The 25,084-nt window shown below is 42.5% G+C and overlaps 2 protein-coding genes across 4 annotated transcripts in view; one reads left to right on the plus strand and one right to left on the minus strand.

Annotated features, from left to right (window-relative positions):
- Positions 1-880: 880 nt before the first annotated feature.
- Positions 881-3,668, minus strand: bcl7bb (BAF chromatin remodeling complex subunit BCL7B b). Of its 2 annotated transcripts, none has more exons than XM_030067161.1 (6): positions 3,529-3,668; positions 2,968-3,043; positions 2,766-2,853; positions 2,172-2,330; positions 1,328-1,431; positions 881-1,112 (listed from the first exon to the last, which is right to left on the minus strand). In XM_030067161.1, the coding sequence occupies exons 1-6, from the start codon at positions 3,639-3,641 to the stop codon at positions 1,083-1,085; spliced, it is 570 nt and encodes a 189-aa protein (XP_029923021.1). In that variant the 5' UTR covers positions 3,642-3,668; the 3' UTR covers positions 881-1,082. The 2 variants fall into 2 exon arrangements, with proteins under 2 accessions (XP_029923021.1, XP_029923020.1); XM_030067160.1 differs by having other exon boundaries at positions 881-1,116.
- A 3,738-nt stretch (positions 3,669-7,406) lies between these two features.
- Positions 7,407-25,084, plus strand: part of hip1 (huntingtin interacting protein 1) — a 51,609-nt gene continuing 33,931 nt past the window's right edge. For both annotated transcript variants that reach the window (XM_030067142.1, XM_030067143.1), the window contains exon 1: positions 7,407-7,683. In XM_030067142.1, the coding sequence (XP_029923002.1) occupies positions 7,567-7,683 (117 nt within the window). In that variant the 5' untranslated portion in view covers positions 7,407-7,566. The remainder of the gene's footprint in view (positions 7,684-25,084) is intronic.

The following is a 25,084-nucleotide window of genomic DNA, read 5'->3' on the forward strand; positions in this document are numbered from 1 at the left end:
ATTGGCTAACACAGCCCGTCTATTGTCAATGTAGGACTGCCCTTAATAAAGCCACGCCCTATACAAAATATAAATCGAAGGTTAGAGGTCATGTGGCGACAATAAAAAAAAAAAAAAAAAAATCTATGGTACGGATGGAGACAAAAAGCAATAAGGTGAATCTTTTGATGTATTTGCCCAAACTAATTCAGCACCGTCTCACTTTGAAGCTTCACATGGGTTTCTAAACCAATGTGTGAGCACCATTTTGAACAGTGCATGTATAAACAATAGCACAACCTATAGGTCTGCCGTCATAATAAAGACAGCCTTGGGTCACACAACTCATAATGGCATACAAAATCACAAGGCCTGTGATATTAATGACTTGACATGGAAAGCAGCATTTGTTGTGGTTTGCAAAAAAACATCTTTATTTATAAACATGAGCAAATTACAACATAAATATGAATAAAATGCATTTATCATTGACTTCTGTGAGGGGAAAAGGTGTACTGAAGGTCTGTTCCAAAGAGAGCACTGCATTCATATGTCTCGACACACCTAAACATTAACTGCAATAAAACTAACACTTTTTCAGAATATCCTATGACACGCAATAACGCACAAATAATACAATAGGAAATGCGTACATGCAAAAGAAAAGATCAGTTGTATTAAAATTTAGGTTTGTAAGCAGAGAGAATTACTCACCATAAAAATACTACATTTAGAGCAAGTGAGAGGAAATACAAACTGCAACAGTTTTAACCTTACAGATAAAAATAAATTCACTCATTTTGGAAATGAATGACATAAGAAAAAAAGCCCAGATAGACACTTGGCCGGGACATCTTATGTTCTGGTGTAGAGAGATTTGCCGTGAATGCTTGCTTTCAACGTTTGTTGAAACATAACGTGTAATATCTGCGTAAATACATCAAGAGAACATCAGAAGTATTTTGAAAGCTTTGATAATCTGACAGCAATGAAGAAAAAGTATTGTATGCACTTTGATAATAGCTGATTTTTTAAAAAAAAAAAAAAAAAAAAAAAATTAATCAGCTATCTCAGCACAGAAGTTTCTCCTGTGCAAATCTTCTTTAGAGGAGGTGCTCCGGATTCATCCAGTTCTTCCTAGTAAAAGAAAATAGGAATATATTAAAATTGGTTTCATAAACAGTTGCATGATTACAGACCCAGTTTTAATTATATCATTGATTTTTCTGTAAGCCACTGGTCTTTATATGAATTAATGCAATCCCGGGCTTTGATCATTTATATTCAAATGCCAATTTAATCATGGAGGAAGTTTTGGTCTTTCGTGGGACTCGCTCAGAAAATGAACCTGTGTGCTTGGGCCGCTCCGTCTGGCAGTGCCCGATGAGAGAAGGTCCTCTTTGATCAGAGTTGGAGGCTCATCTGACCCTTCTTGTCCGGGATGAATTGGCTCTGCATTCACCACAAGATATGGAATTACATTATCCAATTAACATGCCACTATATTACATTTTAATGGCATATTCACACAACACAAAACATATTTATACTATTAAAGGTGGGTATATGTATATAGGACAAATGTGTAAATATTATAAAGTTGTTTATAGTTACTAAAGTTTGAAACTATTTTAGTGTATTCTCTTCTATTTTATCCTGTGAGAAAATATCACAGTATTCACTTTTAGACTCAGGGTTCAAAACATTTCCACATGCTACTTTCTATAGGAGGCCATTACATGTCATAAAGACTGCATATACAGTATATCTGAAACCCTTGTCAAACAGATTTAAAATGAAAAAAAGTAAATCTTTAGAATAAATGTTCCACTGACCAGCAATTCAGTCAAGATTTGTGAACATGAAAAGTCTGTTTGCCAGCTGTAAACAAACTCACTTCAGAGTTTAACTAAGGCATAAATAAGAGCTCCTACATTTAGGCATTGACAGGACACAGCTACATGACTTCACAGAAAAGACACACATTTGTTTGCTGTTGTTTTAGATGACCCCATTAGATTTTATCTAATGGGGTTATCGATGAAAGGGCTCTGGTACACTGATTCTAAACACTGGAGAGCTGTCTTTATAATCATTAACATCAAATTAACCTTTTTTTTCCCTCAATCACAAGAAAAACACATGAGAGACGAAGTGAACATTTCTCTCAGAGCCCCTGGTCACCCACTTACCATCCACGCTCTCCTGGCCCAGCATCGGTGGCTGGGAGTCTTCTGTACGGAGGCTGGAGGTGTGAGGGGGGCTGACCTGCTGTGAGCTGGACGTGCTGCTGCTGTTATCCATTTTTGGCTGGTACACATCCGAAAGAAAGCTCTGGTTGCTGTTCTCATCTGGAAATAAAAAAACAACAACAACAACACAGGAGTCACACAGGATAAAGAAAAAAAGACAGCTCAAACGTCATCCATGTATAATTTTTCTCTGCAGGTTTGCCCTACATATAATGACACAGCTTAGTCTTTGCAATATTGACACCAGCCCTAATAACTAATAGCTTTGCTGAGATCCTCATTCCAGTACTATTAAAGAAATAATTATTACATTGTACTAAACACTTCCTAGTAGACAAGGACGGTATACAGATCTTTATACGTTCCTTGGTTCCTACAGAGGGGTCGGCAGTATGACATTCCTCATAAAAACAAGACAACCTCTCTACCAATATCTCTCTTTTTTGCCTTGTGCAAATGATCGTGTATGTAATAGTCAAATATTTCCATCTGGCTCTTGAATTACTGTGATATGGTGAGAAAATCCTGACTCACCAGTGAAATCCAGCAAGGAGTTGGTGTTTTCTAAGACCACATCTTTCAGCCGTCTATCCTCTCCACCTGTAGATTTGGTGCGATATATCTAACAACACAAAGCCAGGTGTCAGATTAGAATATTTATCAGCTATGAAGAAGCATCAGGGGTAAATAACAACAGTGTGTGTGTGTATATATATGTGACACAGCACAGGCCCACCTGTTTGGTTTCTGTCACTGGCACCCACTTGTATATGCGTAAAGACGTGTCTCCCACCGTCACCCATTTCTTCTCCCTAGGGATTCAAAGCGGCGTGATGAATTTGGACAAGCAGCTCGGCTCGACTTTAGGAAAAGACCTGGCTTTATGGCAAAAACTATAAAAATGACATTACTACATGATCCAGGTCTCATTCCACAACAAAGACAACTGCCTACGGAATATTTAGTGAAGGCCAGTTTAATGTAGATTATATCCATGGTGCACATTAATGTTGTGAAACTGGTGTCCAGCTGCCTGGTGACCATCTGACGGCAGGACAGTCTGGAAGTGGCACACATTTGTACCGCGCAGCACGTCAGGCTGTAGCCATATTGACAGCTAGCGCCGGAAAAAAACAGTAGCCCCGCCTCTTCTCCCAAACGGAGCCATCGATTGGCTCATATCTCAGTCAATCATCTAACTTTTCCGACTGAAGTTTCTTAAGCGTCGCTGCAGATGTTCGACTACAGTGTAACAAACACATTTCCCTCCATATTCCCTCCTTATCGGACTACCTACCACTTGCGCACTTTCTCGATGGCCGCCAGGACCTTTTTGATGTCGTCTTTGGCTCGACTTCGTGTCTCGGCGCGGCCCGATCGTCCAGACATCTTGATGCTGTTATGATTCATCTACAGATGCATCTGAAAACTTCAAAACCAAGCCCTACTCCTCCGTTACAGTGGCAGTCTCGCGAGGTTTTCTCATCGCACACTTTTTTTTTTTGTCCTCATCCCTCTCTGCAGTCTGAAGCACATGTGCACGGATCGGGGCACGGCGTGTACTTCAAACTTTGATACTGCTGCCCCTGTGAGACTATAGGTATACACGCAGACATTTATCGACCTGCACTCAGTGGCCATTCTATTAGTTACACCTGTACAGTCTAATACAATCCAATACTAATATTCTGCCATAATGTTTACTTTTATGATGATAATGCTCAGGTTTTCTTTTTGTCACAGTAATAGAGGTGTTAATTTAATTATATGTTTCGCATTGAGCTCATAGTGGTGCTGTTGTACTGGACTGCATTTTATTAAGTGGTGTTTCTAATATTCTGTCCTCCCTCATGTATATAAATAGGGAGGACAAAAAAATTAGAAATACCTCTCAATAAAATATAATGTACTAGTCCAGTACAAGACCTCTGCAAACTGCAGCCTCAATAATAAACAGAATTAGATTGACACATTCTCCACAATGTCAACAAAAACTGAACATTATAAACTTTATCAAAAGGTAGAATTTATGGCAGAGCTGTTGCGCCGAACTGAATTAGATTATACAGGTGAATATAATAAAGTGGCCACTTAGTGTATATGTATGTCTGTGTGTATGTAGGCCAACTAATTATCTGTATATTATTATTGTTGTTGTTGTTGTAGTTCTTGTTCTTGTTGTTTGTTTAGTTCATTATTATTAATATTATTATTGTTGTTTTTTCCATTTCTCACACCAAGATGTCGAAGCACAGCTTATCAAACCAAGTCATTCACTCCTAACACATATATACAGGTATTTGGGGCCCACAGAGCCTAATCAACGTGAATTCTACAACATCTAACTTAATATCTTTTAGTCCCACTATCCCCTAAAGTTATTTAGTCTCTTCATTTTGTAAAGCTCCAAATGGTGGTGGGTTTGCGTTTACTAGTTTAGACAAACACTGTTTGTCAGGGACAAAGTACAAGGGAAGTGGGGAAAAAAATGATCTCCGGTTTGACCAGCTGAGGGTAGCATGGAGTCATAATGGACAAAATATTCCCAGAGACTGACTGGCAGGCAGACCCAAGAGCAGCATTATTTACAGTTCCCTTCACAATTTGATATACGTACCATAATGTGATACCAGAGGAGGAGTTCTCTTTTTGCTTGCCTTCCCTATACAGGAATGTGAGAGCTCAGGGTCAGGTTTAATAACACTTCTCAACAACACGTCTTTGGAGCTGACACGTTGCACAATCTAACTTGTGTGCAGGGAAAATAAAGAATACTGTGTTTTTCAGTGATAGGCACCCATACAGCAGCCTGATTATCACACAGTAATGACAGTGACACTGTAATGTCAGGGGCCGTTAGACCTTCATGATTAAAAGTCTAAGAGGTGCTTGTGGTAAAGAGAGACAATAGGTTCACTTTTTCCTCCTCTTCTTGTGCAGGGTTTATGAGCAGTGGCCCTGCTGGTAATTGTGGTCCCACTGAATATGACATTACATGTGAAAGCAGATTTATTCAGATGTATGGGGCCTCTGTCAGGGCCCTGTTGACTGCCTCTGACTGTGGCTTTGTGTTAGCTTTCAGCATGCATCTCAAATAACACCTGCTGATAAAATAAATTAAATGAACTTAACCCCCCTCCCCCAGTGCCTGTTATACTGGTGAGTACCTGGGCAGTGATTTGACACAGCCCTGAGCTACAGGCCCTGACTGTCTCCACCCCAACACCAGGAGGGTGAAATTTCAGCTATTTTATTGTTTTTCTGGCTTCCTTTCTCAGTCATACTGGTGAGTTAGAACTGGCATGATTGAAGTTGCCTAATGCTGCCATATTGACACTCTACAGCTATCAAAATCACAATGATACTCCCGTCTAAACAGTGTATTTGTATGATGTGCAAGAAATATGATGAGGTTGATACTGATTTTCGTGAGGGCTACATCAAAATCACAAACCATAACTGTAGCTGTGGGCGGGCACGGCTGCAGCCCCAGCCAGTGGCCGGCAGCGCTGGGAGGAGTCAGTCTGTCTGTCTGGACAAATATCTTGATATGTGCTCCTGCAGCGTGCGGCTGCCCGGCCCGCTCACACACACATACACACTCACACACACACACACACCTTGCGGATGTGTCTGCATGTTGTAACAGTGAGCAGAGTGTGTGTAGCACCGCCGCACAAGTGATATGTCCAGTTGCAGCACCGCTGTCTGAAAATGATGACAGGATAAATACACGGTTTGAGTTTGGTGAGCTCAGCGCTGATGAGCTACAAAGAGCCTCTGGTGGCGACGTGTACCCTTCAAAATAAAAGGTATCACAGGTGTCCGAAGTAAAAGAAAAACATACAGGTTTGTAAAACGTGTCTATAATGTCCCTTAGTGTTTCCATGGTTGTCTGCATCACTTAAAGATTATTACCAAGCAAGGCTTCCAGGATTTTGTTTCTAAATGGACTTTTACCCACCCATGTTCACTTATTAGAGCCATGCAGCGCTTCCTCCTCCCTTTGTAAGTAGTGTAAAATGTCTTCATTGCACGCTACAGTGCTATACAAACAAGGAACTGATTTTCCCCTTTTATTAAAATATGTTTTAATATTTTAACATTTTATATAGCATATTATTTCAACTTGTGCGGTCAGAATTGTATGCTACAGGGAAGATGCGGCTGTTGGTTGTAGATACAGTTGCTTCAGTTTAGTGTGGCCTAGGAGGAACACTTGTGGGCTAAAATGTACCAGGATATGTCAAATATGTAAATGATATTTGGACGGAGCCCGTGAGACTTGGTATGTTTGGTATTGATTTAACAAATCTGCTGTAGGCAAAGTCACTCTCAACTCTTGTCTCTATGCACAGTGCTCCCATTTTCTGGTCACTAGGTATTGCACCATACACACATACATATCTCCAAGTCATCTGCTATCTTATCTGTTTTTCCCAGTGGGTTTTTTAATGGCTGATACCGATTTATTAAGAGCAGCGTGGCCAATATGTAGTGCTGTATCACATTGTCGTTGTTTGCATCTGAGAAAATACATCAACTAATTAACGAGACACATATTGCTGAATTTAAATGAAAATGTATTTAACACTGATATTATTGTCTGCATTGTGTCCCTTTGCACTTATTTTAAATAAATAAAATGTATCAACTAAATAATTATCCACAGGTAACCACAAAACTGAACTTTATAAAAAAAAAAAAAACAAAACAAAAAAAAAAAAAAAAAACAATGAAAAACAAATAATATTTTAGTGCATTTAACAACAGTATTTATCAGCAGTATATGGGTGTGTGTGTTGGGGAGGTATCCAAATCTGTCTTACTATCTGTCTAAACATAAATATAAATAATATTAATATGGGGAGTGGTCAATTTCAGCAAGCTTCATGTGCCATATTGACATCAATTCAAGCCGCACATGTTCTGTAGTGTAACCTATGTGAAATACTGTGGATTTTGGACGAATCAACTCTAATCAAGGACTCGGCTACAATTTTGGCATTTGTACAGATTCCTAGAATTTATTCAGTTTACATTATTGTTGTAAGGAAATGTTGGGCAACGTGGGCTTTTATTTTGACAGATGCGTACCGGAAGTCGCCGTGTTGACAGTGCGCGGCTTGACGGCGCGTCCCGCTGGTCCTGACATTGACTGGGCTGTGTCAGGCAGAAAGGCCAAGTGAGCCAGCGGACGGCGAGAGGAGCGTAGTGCAGCATGGACTGTTGCCCGCCATAGTCCGTGCAGCTTGTTTTTTATTTTTTATTTTATACAGCATATTTATCGGCAGAAAGGGATCATCGTTGCTGTGCTCATTTGTCACGGGCAACAATGGATCGAGTGAAAAGCTCCATGCAGCAAGTACCCAACGCTATCCCCAAAGTGATACGACGGACCGGAGGGGCCAATAGTTTGGAGCTGGAGAAGGAAAACTTTGAGAGAGGGCAGGTATGCAAGTTGGGACGTCACGTTAAAGATAACAGATTTTCATAACAAGAGGGACGTGAAAATAACAAAATTGTGCGCCCTCGGCTGCGACTCGCTTATTAGCTGGAAGGATATCACGCCAGGATGTTTGTTTATTGTCACTTCCTAAATGAAATCCTGTGTATTGTTAAATCACGTCCCAGCTGAGGAGGGCTAGCACAAACAGCAACACAGACGTGCAAACACATGACGCTTGAGATCACGTTTTTTTTTTTTTTTTTTTTACTTGATATTTTTACATCAAATATTTTGGGGGGCATTTAATCCTGTTATGTTCTGTCAAGTAAACGGCATGCATGATTTATCCAGATCACGCTTTTCATGGAAACGCCTGTTAGTCAGTGTATACCGTGGCTTGATGTTTATTTGTGATCATCACAGATAACAGTGAGTCCTCTGTGCGACAAAAGAGCTGTTGAAATGTAGGTCAATGGCCTTTTGAATTTAGATAACTGTGCCGTTTAGCCTATCTGCTGCGTAAGCCATAGAGGAGTGAGGGGGCAGCAGCATGTATGAGCTGCTGTGAAAGCCTGTGTGTGTCCACCGCAGGCCTGCAGCCACTCCATCATGATCACTGGCTTGAGTGATGGTGGGATGGGATCTGGGAAGTGCTTGTAAAGATGGCACATGCATTAGTTTAACAGGCAGAGGGGGAGATGGACTGGGATGTTTTCCTTCCCTTTAATGTTTAGGTAGTGATGAATAATGAATGTAGTATAGCTGAGAGGGCTAAAGTCAGGAGGACTGCTCTCCCAGTGAGCATATGTAGACTGCTGCTGTGCTGTGAAGGCTGCTGCTTCCTGCCTGGTGGTCTCCCCTCCCTCTTCCCCAGACCAGGCACAGGGAAGAGAGAGGGGGGGGTGAAAGTAGGTCAGATGAATCAAGGCAAGCAAACTGCCTTGCTAGTGCTGGAAGCTTTTTTCAGCCAGTGAGCGGCTGCAAACTTGCTTTGCCCATTAACAGTGACGGCAATATTGGTCAATGCCGTCTGCATGTCTGCACAGCCTAAATGTGCAGAACAGGTATTCTCCTCTGTCTAGATGGTCGCATGCATTTTGCAGCCCACCCCCTTCCCCCACCCAGGACAGTAGCAGCTTGGATTAGAGACAGAGAGACAGAAAGAGAGAGAGAGAGAGAGAGAGAGAGAGAGAGAGAGAGAGAGAGAGAGAGAGAGAGAGAGAGAGAGAGAGAGAGAGAGAGAGAGAGAGAGAGAGACGCATGCATGGCTTTATGTGTCCCGAGCCAAGCCTGGTCACTAGGTCACTGCCAGGCTCTCCCGGCATCCCACTCTCTGGAAGTGTGTCAAAGCAACATGCTCTTCCACTGCACAAACAACAAGATAATACATGCATATAGTTTCTTTTCATGCTGTGCCACTGTATGCGGTTATAATACCCTGTGCAATGGCTATTGAAACAAAGGGAATTTTTTTTAAAGAGGATTTTGACCTGCCTCAGTTACACATGCTGTCTTAAAACTATCAGTAATCTGACTTTACTGAAGTGAATACACTTCTCTGCATCTGATAATCCAAGCAGATCAGCTTGCCTGCCACCACAAAGAAGGGTGGAAGCACTAACTGTTCCAGCAAGATATGACAAGTCCAAATTTGATTGCCATTAGTGTAGAGACACTGTTCCAACATGACTTTTTCAGCCCTAACTGCAGTATGACACAGTCATTTGTCTTGCCTTGATGCTAGATTACTGCCACCGTGGTGCCAATCTCTATTCAGTGTAGCTGGATTAGAGTATTTCCTCTTTCATTTGTCTGTCTTTCCAGTTTTTTTATTGCTGAATAGGATTTGTGACCTCATTAGCCTCAATGTTTTTTTTTTTTATTGTGTTTGATTTTTTTGACTACAGTCCCAAAGCTGTCACAGGCAGTGCAGGAATCAATGAATCTGCTCTCTGCTTTACAGGGATCAGTGAGAGATAATCTCATCTGATCTGTTGTGCTCTAAAGCTGCCAAAATCTGCTGGGTGGCTGGCTTTCACCTCCTCTATAGAAAGCCAACAGCCTGTCTGTCTCCCATCATGGGTTTTTAGATTTCCAGTCGGCTCCAGTGTGTTCAGCCATGAATTACACTCATTGAAAGCTGTCGTGTTCATGATAAACCCGTGTTAAATACGAGTTTCATTTCAGTTCAAGAAAAAAGTTGTGCATTTGGTGGACTTTGGCATTTGTGTGTGTGTGTGTGTGTGTGTGTGTGTGTGTGTGTGTGTTGTTTTTTTTCTAAACAGGAAGTCATAGAGACACAGGCAGTATCGCAATCACTGTCAGAATTACCTGAATGTGATTTTGTGTGTGTGTGTGTGAGAGACATTGGTGCAGACATACTATCAACACTGGGTTTCAGTAGTACATGTTGACACAAATACTAAAGGACAAACTCTGTGCAAGACATGGTGAACTGTAGATGATACACATCAGTCAGCATGTCTGCACTCGGTGATCTACAGTGTGCAGCTGAGCATGGCCGTACACTATACACAGCAGGGTCGCCTATAGACCCGTGGCCCTGACTTGCAAGTGGTAGCTCGGTGTGTAAACTGTTGATTTTGAGGACTGCCTGTCTCAGTGGAGTTGGGTAAACAACTAGGGCGTGTTCAAAATCCTCCATGTCATATTGTCCACACTGGGTTATAAAAAGAATGGAGCCGGGCAGCCAGATAGCACACAGTGCTTGCTTTTAATGACATGTTTTGCCTCATAATAGCAGCTGCCTCTTTAATTTAGAGTTTAGGGATTTAATCTTTGGCATGTTTGTCCTGGGAGGCACGGTGTGTTCTGGCTGCGTGCTCCATTGTATCTCCAATAGTAGACCACAAAAAAAAAAAAAAAAAATTGGCAGGCTATTTTGCGTTTAAAAGCCACACCTATTAAATAAGCCATTGCTTTATCTTGAGGGTCCAAAATGTCAAAGTTTAAATATCCTTTCCTAGATTGCAAAACAGTCCCACAGCTGTCAGAGACCAGAAGTGGTTTTTCAAATGAAAGCCTGTGGAGGTAGTAATCTCTGGACCAATGTGAACCATAATGAGTGCTTGTGGAAGGGTTCTGGGGCACCAGCTCCTCAGCTGGGACAGCTAGTGTGGGCCGCTGAGTGACACTACATTGTAGCTTACATAATTAAGGCCTTAAAATTAGACTGCCTGCCAATCTCTTCTTTCCCCAGTATTTGTCCACAGGAAGGGATACTCCACCGTGTGCCTGGGTGTATGCGTGTCTGTGTTTGTATCCATGTTGTTTGTGTGCGTGTGTGTGCCATCATCATGCAAGCATGGCGTGGTTGTGTTTGTGTGGACCTGTACTTATTGATATACACTCCCCTTTAGCCTCTTTGGTAGAGCTGTGTGGTGCCCTGGCAGCTGTGGAATTTAGGGGAGGAGCAGCCTGTGGCCCTCGGGCACAAGCAGGACACAGCAGGGTGGACCTACACAAGCACATTTAATCTCTCCCTTCTCTCTCTCTCTCCCTCTCTCTGTCTTTATCTTGGTGGTGCTCCCCTCTATTGCTCATTGAGTCCTCCTCACTGTATTTTGCTTCCTGCTATTCTAAGTACAGCAAAGTTATATCACACAGGACACACACACAAACGCACATGCAAGCAAGCAAGCGTGAAAGCGAGGCCATTAAAAGCACTGAGGCAGCAGAAACAGCAGGCGGTGGTTTGTGGCCTCATTGCACCGACAGGCTGTAGAATAATAGTGCTGGACATGAGTGACAGGTCAGTAAGTGGAACAAAGTGCACTGATGAGTTCCTGGTGGCAGTAACAATGGATGTGATTTAAAGATTGTCTTGGCATTTTTTCCCCCATTATATTGGACAGCAGGGTAGAGCAGAAAGAGAGGACGACTGAGATGGAGGGATAGTTTTTGTTTACACACAAGGAGGGTCAAGAGTCAGACTGAAACTCACAGTTGATGTAAGTGCATGGCACGCATCTCAGTCTGCCATCTCAGCTACTAGGTCCATAGCCTGCTCTAAATACTATATCAAAATATAACACACTGTTTATTTGTGTCACAGAATGCATAGAGTGATCACAAAACCTGAATGGATTGTTGATCATTTATAAGACAAGTCAAAGAGAAAGTGAAAGCGTGTAGCGGTGAAGTTGGTACAATGTGAAAGACAATGTGGAGTTAATGTTGATAAGGCCTCGTCATCATGTGGGTGGCTGGTTTTGGTCTGACTGGAGTTAGGTCTCACTGTCCTTTTTGAGCAGGGCATGCTCATGTCATGTTTACAGGCATGGGCAGTGTATTAAGATAAGGGACTAGATATTGTCTGGGACCTTGGACATCATAATATGATGTAGTACAAGTGCAGTCTTTTCTTGGTGTATAAGGCTGTCAAGAGATGCAATTTTCTGAACTTCTTAGACTGTTTTTGTTTTTTGTTTTTTTAGATTATTACGATTTTTTAAATTATTATTTTCTGCTTTATTTGACAGTCACAGTAGAGATAGACAGGAAAGGCAGGAGACAGAGAGGGAATGACATGCAGCAAAGGACCTGAGGTCGGATTCAAACCCCGGTTGCTGCGATCAGGGCTTAGCCCTGGTACATGTTGCGTGCTCTTAACCAGTGAGCCACCGGGGCGCCCAAGACTGTTTTTTTTTTTTTTTTTAATTTCCCTTTGGCATTTCACTTTACTTTCACTTCACTTTTGTTAGTGACATTAGAGAGAGACAGAAAAGCCAGGGTAGAGAAAGGGGATGACAAATGAAAACAATAAAAAAAAAAACTTTGTCAACATCTGTTTTTTAATAGGATAAAGTTTTCAGTCTGTTCATGTCACTCCAATCATTTTTATTGCAGCAAAATGGGATTGTCAAGTAGACAGACTGACCAACACTGCCATCAAAAGCTATCACAATTGTTGCATCGATACTTGGCATCTGTGGCGTCTACATTACTGCCACACAAAACATCGCAATACTATGCTGTATCAGTTTTTCCCACCTCTTGCCTCTTCCTGCTTGATTATCATATCCACACTACTAAGGTACGGCTAATATCCACGCTGACGGTTAATCTGTAACCGCTCATATGTAAATATCTTATTAAAGCAGCAGTAGTCATTCCTGCAGTCACAAGCTCAGTAATGACGTATTCGGTCAGTGATAACATGATTTTTGATTTTGTCCATATCACCCATCCTTACATTTTTAATATTTTACATCCATGTTAGAGCCGCAACAAACGATTATTTTCACTATCAATTAGTTTTTTGGTCCATAAATGGTCAGAAAATGTAGATTACAATTTCCCACAGTCCAAGATGTCATCCCCAAATGTCTTGATTTGTCCCAAGCAACAGTCCACAACCAAAGATAATTAGTTTACTGTGACAGAGGCCTAAAGAAACCAGAAACTATTTAACATTTGAGAAGCTGGAATCAGAGCATTTGGAATTTTTTTTCTTAAAAATGACTCAAACAATTAATTGATTATCAAAATAGTTGGTTACTAAATTAGTAATTTGGAACTAATTGATTATTGCAGCTCTAGTGCATGCCACGGGGATGAGGGGAAAGGACACCAGCACTCACTGTTAATATTTACAAAAGGAGAGCGCTGCATGGCTCCAGTGGCTCATACGGCAGGTGCTCTTTAGTGAGGCAGGTAAAAGTCCATTTAGGCACAAAATCCTGGAGGTTTGGCTTGATGTTAATCTTTAAGTGCTACAGACAACCATGGAAGGAAGTAAGGCACTCCAACTTTGAAGGAAGCAAAATAATTATTTATTCTTTCAGCAAGGCAACTAAGCAGACCGACGTGGATCGACTCTGAGTCCTCTTCAGAGTCGAGACCCTGAGGAAGACTGAGAATTGATATTTGTTGATTGATATCATGTTTTTTCCGTGTTTGTCTGCGTCACTTAAATATTAACACCAAGCAACCTCCAGGATTTTGTTTTCAAACACTTTGCCAACACCAAACATTGAACCAAACACAAGATGGTGGATCAAAACTCTCTTGAGATTTTGACTGCATGGGAGGTCTAATTTATTTGTTAATGTAAAATTGGGACCTAAATTTGAACAGATGGAACTGAAAACCTCTTTATTTCCATCTGAAAAAATAATCTGCTTCAATTAGGCAAGTGGTTAGGAATCAGCTTCTCTTTTTTGTAATTTTTGGTTTTATAAAATAGATTTCTAAAATAGATTTATTTTTTAAGTTTACTTTGCATATGAAAAGCTTAACTTACAGATCAAGTACGTGTGTCTAGAGGCCTTAATGTGATGTGACCACTCTGTGAGGAAGTTTATGATGTCTGATTATCTGAACAAACAGCTTCATCCTGTTTGATTAGTGAACCTTTGTTTCCACCACTAAATGGGCCAGCACAGGGACATTCAGAGGGATTGTCCCTCAAGCTGCATGAGTCAAGCTGTGTTTCATCACTTTCCACTTGCCATTGGGTGGAAGATGATTCATGTAATTTATACTAAACTCCATCTCTTCACAGAGGGAGAAATTGGGTAGAGAAGGGGTGAGATACAACAGACACAACACTGATTGTATTTCAAATCAGGTTCGCAGAAGTGTGTGTGCTTTAGTCCGGGAAGGTGGGTAAACTTAAAGTGAGTGAGTGAGGCAACAGGCAGAGCCAGAGTGGGCTCACTGTATGTGAGAAATGCTGCGAGTCACTAGTGCTGCCCTCGGTGAAGGGCCCACGCCGTACCAGGAAGTGAAGAGACTCTGTGGAAAAGAGCAGCCATTGTCTCGAGACAGACTGTTTATTTTGAGCAGCCCAGGGGGTATAATGTGCAGTCCAGTGGTATAAAGAGCAGCATATTGATTACTGTCACTGGCTTGGCCTCAATTTGTCAGCTGATGTCCTGTAATTGTATAGCAATACATATAGATTTTTTTTTTTTTTTTTTTTTTTTATGAGTGGGTTGGAAGTGGGGCTGTTTGTCTGATGGGGCCTGTGTGATAAGAGTGCTATTATCATTTAATAGGTAAAATGAAATTTAAAAAAAAAAAAAAAAAAAATCTCATTTTTTCCTTCAACAGTCTGACTGGGAAGATTTGTGGTTGCACTTCAATTCTAGAAATGATTCATTTTCATGCATGGAAAGTGCCTGCTGTAACTTTGACAATGAAGTCGTCACAGTAACATGCCACATTAGGTCAGCTCAATCTCAGTTGCAAATATAAGTAAATTGAAATGGCTTTTGTCTTTACCTGAGCATTTCTCTCCATCACACACACACACACACACACACACAAGCACACACGCATGACTTTAGTGGACAGTCCCAGAGAAGCCAGACGGGGGCACCACAGACCTAAAATTCCCCTCCAGTGTAAGCCGAGCTCTGTTTCCCCTCCACCTTTTCAAAACAGCACTTTTCCAGGCTTCATGTGTTACCTCCGACCATATCACTGCACTCAGAATGCAGTATAATCTGTGGACAGCATAATCCACAGCATCTAAAGCAGGTCATATCGCCTCCCAAACTAGGTGATGGTGTAGTTACACAAACATCTGGACTCGCGCCACGTGCCATCATCTGCTTGCTACATTGTGACATTGATATCCTTTAAGCGTGTTACACTATTGCAGGGAAACACATCGTAGCCAATTGTGTTTTTTTTTTTTTTTTTTTTTTTTTTTTTCATTTTAGTAAAACATAGAGTAGAATTTGGTGTACATCTTGACAGTAACTCTTTACACCACCGCGGTTGGGGAAGTAGATTTGCAAGATTTCAGAGGGGTGGGCGCCAAACCCTCTCTTGTTGTTGTTGTTGACGCCAACATTTACAGCACTCTCCCTCATTTATTTATTTTTTTAGGAATTCTGTGGAAACCCATCTGAGAATATTTTTGTTATTGGTTTGGCCTCAGTATACAATTGCATAACTGTCTATACTGTTGGTGGGTGGGGCAATGAGATCAAAACAGCCATCCCTTTGCATTAGCGAGGTATTTTAAGACTTAAAAAACTATTTGCCCTTTTTTTTGCCTGGGGGGGCTCGTAGCACCCCAGCTTCAGGACCCCTCGAAGGTCCCCAGACCCCAGTTTGAGAGCCACCGTGTTTGAGAGCCATCCCACTCCGCAGGCTCCATGCTACTATTGTCTAACAAGAGAGCGGGCTATTTGCAAAATAAAAGGTAGCCTACTGGCTCGGGCTTAGCCGCTATGTGGGCTAACACTTGGCAGTGCCGTTTTATTTGAGATCGCACTGAAATGTGGGAGTATCATCAGTGGAGATCCGAGGGCTGCTAGTGTGTATTTTTTCCCTCCCCAGACAGCTCGATTCCGCGTCTCGGCGGTCGGATGCTGGACGCCCTCCCCGATAAGGGAGCACGTAGGGTCGGGGAGAGAAAGCAGAAGGCACACGGAAGGAAGGAAGGAAGGATCAGGGCAGCATTTTAATACCAAATCGGGACACATGTTGAGCTAACGGCCCGCTCCACCTCCCATTCTCCTCCCAAATGCATTTGTTGCCCTAAATCGTTTTCCCGTTACTAATTACTCTTGTCAGGATAAAGCCAGCAGATTTTGTTTTTGGTCACCGAGGATCCTCAGCGTTTGGGGACGATCATGGATCTCAGTAAAATGGTAAGTGCCGAGGACTTGTTTTCTCCTTAATCGAGCGCAACAGATAGGCAGTATGCTTTTAGGGAGGTGGTAGGGGGTCTAGTGCTCTTGCCCTTACACCAGTGTTGCTGTTGGAATAGATTCAACTTATGCTGATCGCAAGCAGCGACTTGTCCGCCGATGAAGGCGATGAACTGTGTCCGTGGGAAGTTGTTTTTTTTTTTTTTTTTTTTTTGGTTTCTGACGAGAAAGCATGGAGATATAGATCGGCAAGACGCAAACCAGGGTGCAGAGTCCCCCAGGGGTCCATGAGGGGGCTCAAGGGGTTCACAGCAAGATAGAGAAATAGTTTGGTTTCATATTAATTTCACTTTGTGGAAATAATTCCAACAATTTGTACTGGTGAGATCAGTCAAACTCTAAACACCCCGGCATCTGTGGATACAAAAAGGGGTGAGGGATAGACTAATGTGTGTCTATATCAGGGTGCAGTACATGGAAATGTCAGAGTTCCTGCTCTCTGTTTTCCTGTGGCTCCGTCTCAGCCGGTTATGAAAGTTCAGTGAAGAAAGCAGCACAAATGTGACATGAATCTCAATTACAGATTTCGTAATGTCTGTCGCAGATACACCAAAAGGCAGTTCTGTCTCACATTAAAATATGTGACTGCAGTCTATGTCCCTACCCTGATTCAGAAGAGCTATAAGGTTGTTATTAGGTGTCATTTAAAGTTAGGTGGTAGACCATGCTTATCACAAGTAGGAGCAGTATTTAACAACATTGACTTGATTAGGCATTCAAGAGCTAAACAAACTCGAATATCTTCTGTACATGTATTTTGGCTGTGGCTCAATGTGCTGTGAATGATAGGATACAGGCTAACAGGCAGGATAAACACACTTCAGTGACCCTGGCCCGGGAGTACTGGAGCAGGTGCACATAAGCCAAAGCAGCAAGACTGACTGGCCTTTCACTGCCAACATGGATGGGTGTACTTTTAGCCCTTGTAGATGTGTGGGGGAGGGCGGATGGTGAAAGCACATACAAAGTCCTCTCTTTCCAATGATCCTCAGCCAGGGGAGGCTCTGAGCAGCTTGCAGGGAGAAGACACGATGAGAGAAAACAAAGAAAAGTGCGCTCAGTGATGTGAGAACAATGAACAAGAGTCCACCCAGGAGAGGTCAAAAGATGCTGCAAATCTGGAAAGTTTCCAGTGATGATTGAAAAAGGAAGATCACTCTTTGGGGTGATCTGAAATAAATTACACTGCCTACATAAAGTCAGCCGGGGCATGTTGTCCAGACAAGGAGTTACTCTTCATGTTCTACTGAATTCAAATTTTTTAGGTTATCTTAGACATCAAATCTTTGATATGCTTGGAGAACTGCTCACTGTTTTGGGTCTAACCGAACTCTTCAAGGCTGTTCTCAATTAATCTACCAGCCTGACAGAGAGAGAGAGAGAGAGAGAGAGAGAGAGAGAGAGAGAGAGAGAGAGAGAGAGAGAGAGAGAGAGAGAGAGAGAGAGAGAGAGAGAGAGAGAGAGAGAGAGAGAGAGAGAGAGAGAGAGAGAGAGAGAGAGAGAGAGAGAGAGAGAGAGAGAGAGAGAGAGAGAGAGAGAGAGAGAGAGAGAGAGAGAGAGAGAGAGAGAGAGCTGCCTGCTTCCTTGCCTGCCTGCTTTCGCAGCCGCTATGCTTTGGTTGTTTGGCATGCGCTGAGACACAATGGTATGAAAACACGATCCAGACAGATGCGAGACTCAAAGCCAGTCAAGACTCCAACCAAGCAGATTCCCATGGTGCCTTTAGAGTGATGCAAAAGTTCTTGATGATCCAAGAAGAGGATTGTGGGAGTTGTGAAAACTCACAGTTAAATTGTGAAGAGTCTTATTAAAGTAGAAATAACAATAATACGACTTTTAGGATGTTTTATTAGTAAGAACAGTCATGATTCTCTCAAGTGCTGTAAACAGTGACAGAATTTGATCATGTACATGTTTAGAGGAACAAAGTGTCTCAGGCCTGACCGATGGACCTAAATTTATCTCTTGTTAACCACAGCACTGTGGTGATAATGTCATCGCTGCTGTGGTAAAATAAGCAACATCTCTAACGATGGACAGGCACTGAAAGATTTCTGGAACAAATTCTTCAATTTCACCCACAGTCACCACGCTTGTTACATTTTCAAGACCAGGGTGCTGACAGACAGCCGCGTTGACAAGAGTTTTCACCTTGATCTTCCGAAAATGTTGCTCGATGGCCTAATTGGTGTCAGATCGTTACGCAAGCCACCTTCAATTCCTGTGGGAAAGCACACCCACACACACAGGCACTGTGACGTTCTCCTGTGTTTTAAAGTTGCAAATAATGAGCCAGTGGGCTGGGGAGCCTCAGTGAGCCGCACAGATGTTGCTTTTATAATGTGCCTTTATGACATCAGCAGTTCTTCAGGAAGTCGACTGGTTACACATGACAGACTGAGCTTCAGAGGAGACACTCCCTCACAGGAGGCTGCAGAACACTGTCTTTTTAGGGGAGACTCATAAAGCTCCATGGGGGCGTATGTCTCAGTGTAATTATGCTGGAGCAGACTTTGTGTTTGTGTGTGTGTGTGTGTGTGTGTCTTTAACCACCTGCTTCTCTCCACCCCTGTCCCCAGGAACAAAAGCCCATTGCTCTGAGGTCACTGACTCCGAGTTAGCTGTGAGCTCTATGTTTTCATGCTCTTAATGAGCTCTTAAGAGACAGCGTCATCCCAAAGGGCATATCTGCATCACCGAGTGCACAGTGTTATTGATGGGATAATAACAAGCATTCTGTGGGAAATGAGCTCCTAGATACAGTGTGAGGCTTCTACATGATCGACAAGTCATCTTAGCCCACCATCCTCCTCCTCTCTGTTGTACTTGATTGTCATCAGGCCACGACTCTTGGCTGCAGTGATTTTAAATTCACATACTTTCAGCACTTTCAATATGTCCTTTTTTCTTCTAAAACAGGAACAAATCACACAACAGAATTATTTAAAATCTTCTTACAAAAAAAAAATGACAAAAAAGTTGTAATTCATAGTGCTCTACTGGATCAACACAGCGTTAGATCCTTTTTTTTTTTAAATAGTTTGGCATGGTTCATTTCAAAGTGTTTGATATTGATTCAGGCCAAAGTCAGAGCAATTCACTCTGTTTATTTCTTTTGGTAGATCAATGCATTTGAATCTGCAGAATTTATGATCGATGCAGTGGATGAATCAGTATTCATATGCAGACGTTCTCAGATGTGGACTGTATCATGTAACCTTTTTGACTTTGAAATTTACATTCTCTCTGCTGGATCTCTCCCTTGCTGTGTGTGTGTGTGTGTGTGTGTGTGTGTGTGTGTGTGTGTGTTCAAGTACACAGGAAAAATAACTGGTCAGAAAAAGACTTGCCTTTTCTTCTCCCTTCCTCTTCTTAGTGCCAGCCAAGCTCTTTTTAAGAGGTGTAGAGTGACTGTTCTATGAGAGCGGATGTTCACGTCAGATGTAAAATGTAAAATGGTCCTTAAACAACAAGCAACACAGAGAGCTCTGTTCACAAGAGTGACCTTTTGAATAGTGTGGGGTTACACATGGAAAAATGTTTGGCCTCGGATACTTTTCTGCTCATTATCTGATTTTTAAAAGTGGTTGTAACACTGTTCCTTTATGCTGGTGTAATGTGTGGTGTCTGCCATGTGTGCTTGGGAAATGCACTGAGGCCAGCTTTAGGTTTCATTTTGGGGTTCGTTTTGGTGTTTATTTTTGGTCTTGTGTTTTGTAATGTGAGGGGGCTTTTTAAGGAAGGGGATATGTATTTTTAGTTCCATCAGAATTCACTTCTAACGCCATTCAAGTGCACAGAGAAGTAATATGGATGTTAGGTATCAGCGTGCTCTCCTGGTTCTCCCGAACAGTGAGACACATGCCGAATAGTGAGCACTCAGGTCAGACTGTATTCAGTTGACCTTTAAAGGCACCTGGAAGAGGCTGGCAGGAAATGTGAGACATTCGAGAAGAAAGAGAGCGGCTGGTCAGTGTGACCGGCTGCCTGACTCTGGCCGCGTTTTGGCTCGGCTGGGCCAGCTTCAGGCCGACGGAGGGTGGAGCTGGGCATTTTTCAGCAGGCAGGAAATGGGCAGAACAGGGTGTGCCAAGACAGGAAGTCTGACTGAGTGCTTGTGCCCACCCCTCCACCCCCTCCCCTCCACCCTCAGGGCCTCAGCCGTAATGACCGTGCCTCCACCGCGGCACCTCAGCTGTACAGTGCAGATGCATTCACAGGCCGCCGTGTGCGTTTCCTGCTTTCATCCCTCCCTCCATCCCCTCTCTGTTTGCTCATTCCCCTGCAGGTGGGCAAGCCTTTGCAGTCGTGTCGCCACCCACCTTTATGATGGGGCATCTGGGCCATTTGATATATGGTCACAGCACGGGCAGTCCTGACTGGTTTCTTTCATGTATGGAAATCTCAGGAAGAGGTGTGAGAAAAGTGTTCCCCTGTTTCTTGAGAAAAAGGGTTTATTATTTATAGAGAAAGTTATTTATAGGGAATTGGAGTTAGATGGGGTTGGTGGAGATCAGGAAAAAGCATGTTCACATCTTCAGCTTGCAGTTGAGTTTTAGCAGGATACAGCAAGAGTAAGATCTTATCCATTCAGCAATGATAATATGGTTCATGTGCAAAGCAAAAAGGAGTGTGCAGTGTATTGGAGGTGACATGCACATGAACCCCCAGTTTTGAGTGCATGGGACAGTAATATCTCCACTGTGCTCCTCCTGCTAGACCTAAATGACTGGGGACAGATTGTCACAGTAATATGACCAAGATTGATCACATCGTACCCACACTAAATCAGCCATCATCAGGGTCACATAAGGACACTCCCTCACATTTCCTCTGCCGCCCAGAGAACCATGAGAACGTAAACCCACAGAGGACAAGTGTTTCCGAATTTACTCTGTCCCTTCTCATTTGGATCTTGTTTTTTTTTTTCCCAGTGCTTTTCTCATGTTTGAATACTGAGTACAGATTGTCTCGTAATTCCTCACCGAGTTTCATGTTAAAATCAAATGTGTCAGGGGCGCTCCAGTGGCTCAATATGTAGAGTGCGTACCACATAATGTTAAGGCTAAAGAACAGCGGCCTCGGTTCAAATCAAGCCCAGACCCTTTACTGCCTGTCATCCCCAATTCTCCACCCTGTCTTTCCTGCCTCTCTCCACTGTGACTGTCTAATAAAGCAGAAATGCCCCCCACTAATGCCCCCCACTAAATAAAAAAAAAAAAAAAAAAAAAAAAAAAAAAACATGTCAAAGCAGAGACACAAAAATATTCTGAAAGGCCAAAGGTTAGTGTCTCCAACACTAACAATGGAAATCAGATTTCCAAGGCATGCACATTAGTCACATGCTTTTGCAAATCAGTCAGAAGAGTTACTTAAAATCCAGGGACTGGATGGGGAAGTGAGTCAACAACGAGCGATGGCTGTTCCTTTTAGCAGGCAGAAGATGCCTCCTCTCTGCCCTGGTCCTGCGGTGGACACAGCAAGGCTACGATCAGCATATCAATGCCCTGCTTTCTACAGAAGGGCCAGTTGAAGCTTGCCAGCGCTAACTCCACATGCTTTCAATACAGTATCAAAAATGCTTTGTGTGCAGCTAAAGATATTTCTGTAGACTTGGAAGATGCAAAAAGGAATCTCATTTTTTTTAGTTGAGGGGAAAATGTGAGGAATTACATGAGAGTCCTGTTGTATGATATATATAGTATACGTATTTAAAGTATTGGAAATCAGGTTAATGTGAAGGAAGCACAAAGAAGAAGGAATGAAGGGAGGTGTGGAGGGAGGGAGCTGAGGTAGCCTCCTGTGGACACAATGACGTGCATCTCCGTCCAGATTAAGCCAACTCTGTCCAGATTAAGCCAACCCATCTGGGACTCCCTCTGGGCTGATCTCCGCTCTGTCTGTCCTCATAATCACTTGCTTCTCACCTCTGATTTAATTTCTCTAAGCAGCCATCGTTTCACTTTGTCAGCTGGCCTGCCTGACCGCACTGCGAGGAGCTAATAGGCCATTGATGCATTGATGCCAGCGAGCTGCCCCAGCCAATGCCAGGAGTCCTGGGCAGCTGGCACTCTCATTCAGTCCAACCACAAAGTACAAAGTCTTACTGTGGGCTAATTGGGTCGTCCTCATGTGGGAACCACTCGCGCTGTTAGTCTCTGAATCGTCCCTTGATTTTTTTTTTTTTTTTTCCGTGCAAGTGTGTGAAATGGAAAAGCAAAATAAAGTGAATCTAAATAACAAGACAAAGACAGATTCTAATACCGATGAAATTTCTCACCTGTGAAATTAAATACAAGATGAACATCTCAATCAGCAGCAAAAAGGTGATGACATCAGAGTTAAAAAGCACTCTTTCAGGAAGCCTGGTCATACCTCTCCTGCAGTGACTCTGGTTGTGGTAATGACCCTTAATAATGTCATATTTGCTTGGTTGGGTGTATCAACAGCAGGAAGCTCTCAGGAAGTGACACCAAGTCAGTGGCCTTCATGCAGCAGCAGGGCAGAGAGCACTGCAGGGCTTTTCAGGGACAGGGTCAAATCAGAAAACTGAACTAGAGAGTCATACTAGCATTGGGAACTATAACCAGGCTGACAGAGTGTTCGTGTTGGTAGGAAAGATTATTATTGTTGTGGAAAATAAGGGACATGGATACTTAGAAAGTGCTGGCTAGTTCGACATGGTCCTGTTGTGGATACCAGGCTATGTGCTGCTTAGCATGCATGTTTATATCAAACATGACTGGAGTGGTCAAATTGTACTCTGCATTGTTTCTTCCTGAAAGGGGCATAGTGGAATTTTTGAATGTTTTACCCCATTTACTACAATTCAGGTAGCTTTTTACTGATCCTTTTCCAAAACCTAGGACTGTGTTAGATGTTTGAACATGTTTTCCTACATGGCTGCTTAGGCAGCCATTCATTTCTGTTCATTACAGTACAGCATGAAAATTTAAAATTCCCAACATTGATTTAGAAAAGTCAGATGTCCGCTGGTGCATTTACATGCTGGGAAGCTCCAACATTTGAGACTTAAAAATTGGCTGCTAATCAGCATTGCTTTCATTCACCGTTTGATCCAAAAATCAAACCCAGAAGACAAATGATAAGCAAACATGGACATTGTGAAAAAGATTATATGGAATTTGGCTTCCTCTTGCTTTAGACAAGCCATGCCGGTTAGTCTGGCTAACTACCAAGTAGGAAATGTGTTTATACAATTTATCAATAGTACATGAGTGCACCACTCCTCTGTGTTGCACTTGTACACCCACACAACACAGTGTGCGTCTCGGCCAAATAGTCAGTGAAAAAAAGACTGCTTTACAAACTAAATTCAAGCATTTATGACTTATGCACTCTGGTATGAATGTTGGCCAGAGCAGCAGAGAACTTGAAGGTGGGTTTATTTCCTGAACTTTTGAATTTTACAGCAAACAGGTACATATTAGAAGTAAGAAAAATGTACAGTATACTTGGAAAATTGCCAATAGCAATAGGTAGCACAAGTTTAAAACATGCAAAATAGCAGTATGGTTGTTTTTAAGTTTATTTTGTTTTGTCAGGCGAGAACAGCACCATTCATAAGCACATGTGTTCACCAAAACAGACGAAAATGAAGGTGTCAGTCCTCCTCCTCGGTCCTCTAAAATGCAGCGTGGTTTGCCAGCAATGAGAATATAATCACACCAACTACCAGAAACAAACCCAAAACGGATGTTGACATCTGAGAGCCAGCAGTTACTCATACTTGCAAAAGCTAGATTAACAAAATGAGAGCAAATCACAGTCTGGAGTGTTGCTCATCCTCAACGATTTCTTCATGTATTCTTTACAAGAAGAAACGTTTTTCCAAAGAATGCAGTGTGTCATGCATAGCTGACGTTACAGGGATGTTAGTTACAGGAATTCTGGCTAAAAACTGCCAAAATTTCTAACCTGGAAGCATGACAGTGTACCAAAACTGTGTCCAGTAAAAACACTACTTGTGAGTCCATGTGTTTACAAGCTCTGGTTCCCTTGTAACTGGGCAGTGTGAACCTAAACAAACCAAATACGAAAATGCAACAAAATAAACTTTGTTTCTGATTCAGACCAAAGAAAACAAGCTGTAGGTGAGATCGCAGCCTCAGTTTAGCTGTGTTGTTCCCATCCTTGACGTGACGGCATAATCCCTGCTATTATTGACCTTTACAGCACAGACACTCATGTACACGCGCACACACACACACACACACAGACACACACACACACACACATATACCCAGAGCTTGGCTGATGTAACAGGACAGGTGTTCTACCTGTAGCTAATCAGCATCATGCATGTTTAATCACAGTAGTTAAAGCGTAGTCAGTCATGTTTAAAGCATGCTCTGGAGTCGCCTGGCTCTCAGCAGGATTACAAGCCGAGCGCAGAGCCACGGATGGTGTGGAATGTAAAGACCAGGGAACAGTTATGTTGAGACCGCAGCCAAGCTCTGCATTCCTCTTTCTCCTCTCCTTCTCCCTCCTCTGTCCTGATCCTCCTCCTCGTCGCTGTAGCGGGGAACTCCTGCGACTTCATTAGATCTGCTAGGCAAATTTGATTCGTCAACACAAAGCCTGTGTTTGTCACCTTGCTTTAACCGCTGGTAATGTGCTGTTCAGATTACAGAGACAGGGGAAAAACACTGCAATGTCTGCTGTGTCACCGTTGTTTGGCCAATATAGGAAGT

This window comes from Myripristis murdjan, chromosome 13 (genome assembly GCF_902150065.1).
Source record: "Myripristis murdjan chromosome 13, fMyrMur1.1, whole genome shotgun sequence".
NCBI classification, from domain to species: Eukaryota; Metazoa; Chordata; class Actinopteri; order Holocentriformes; family Holocentridae; genus Myripristis; species Myripristis murdjan.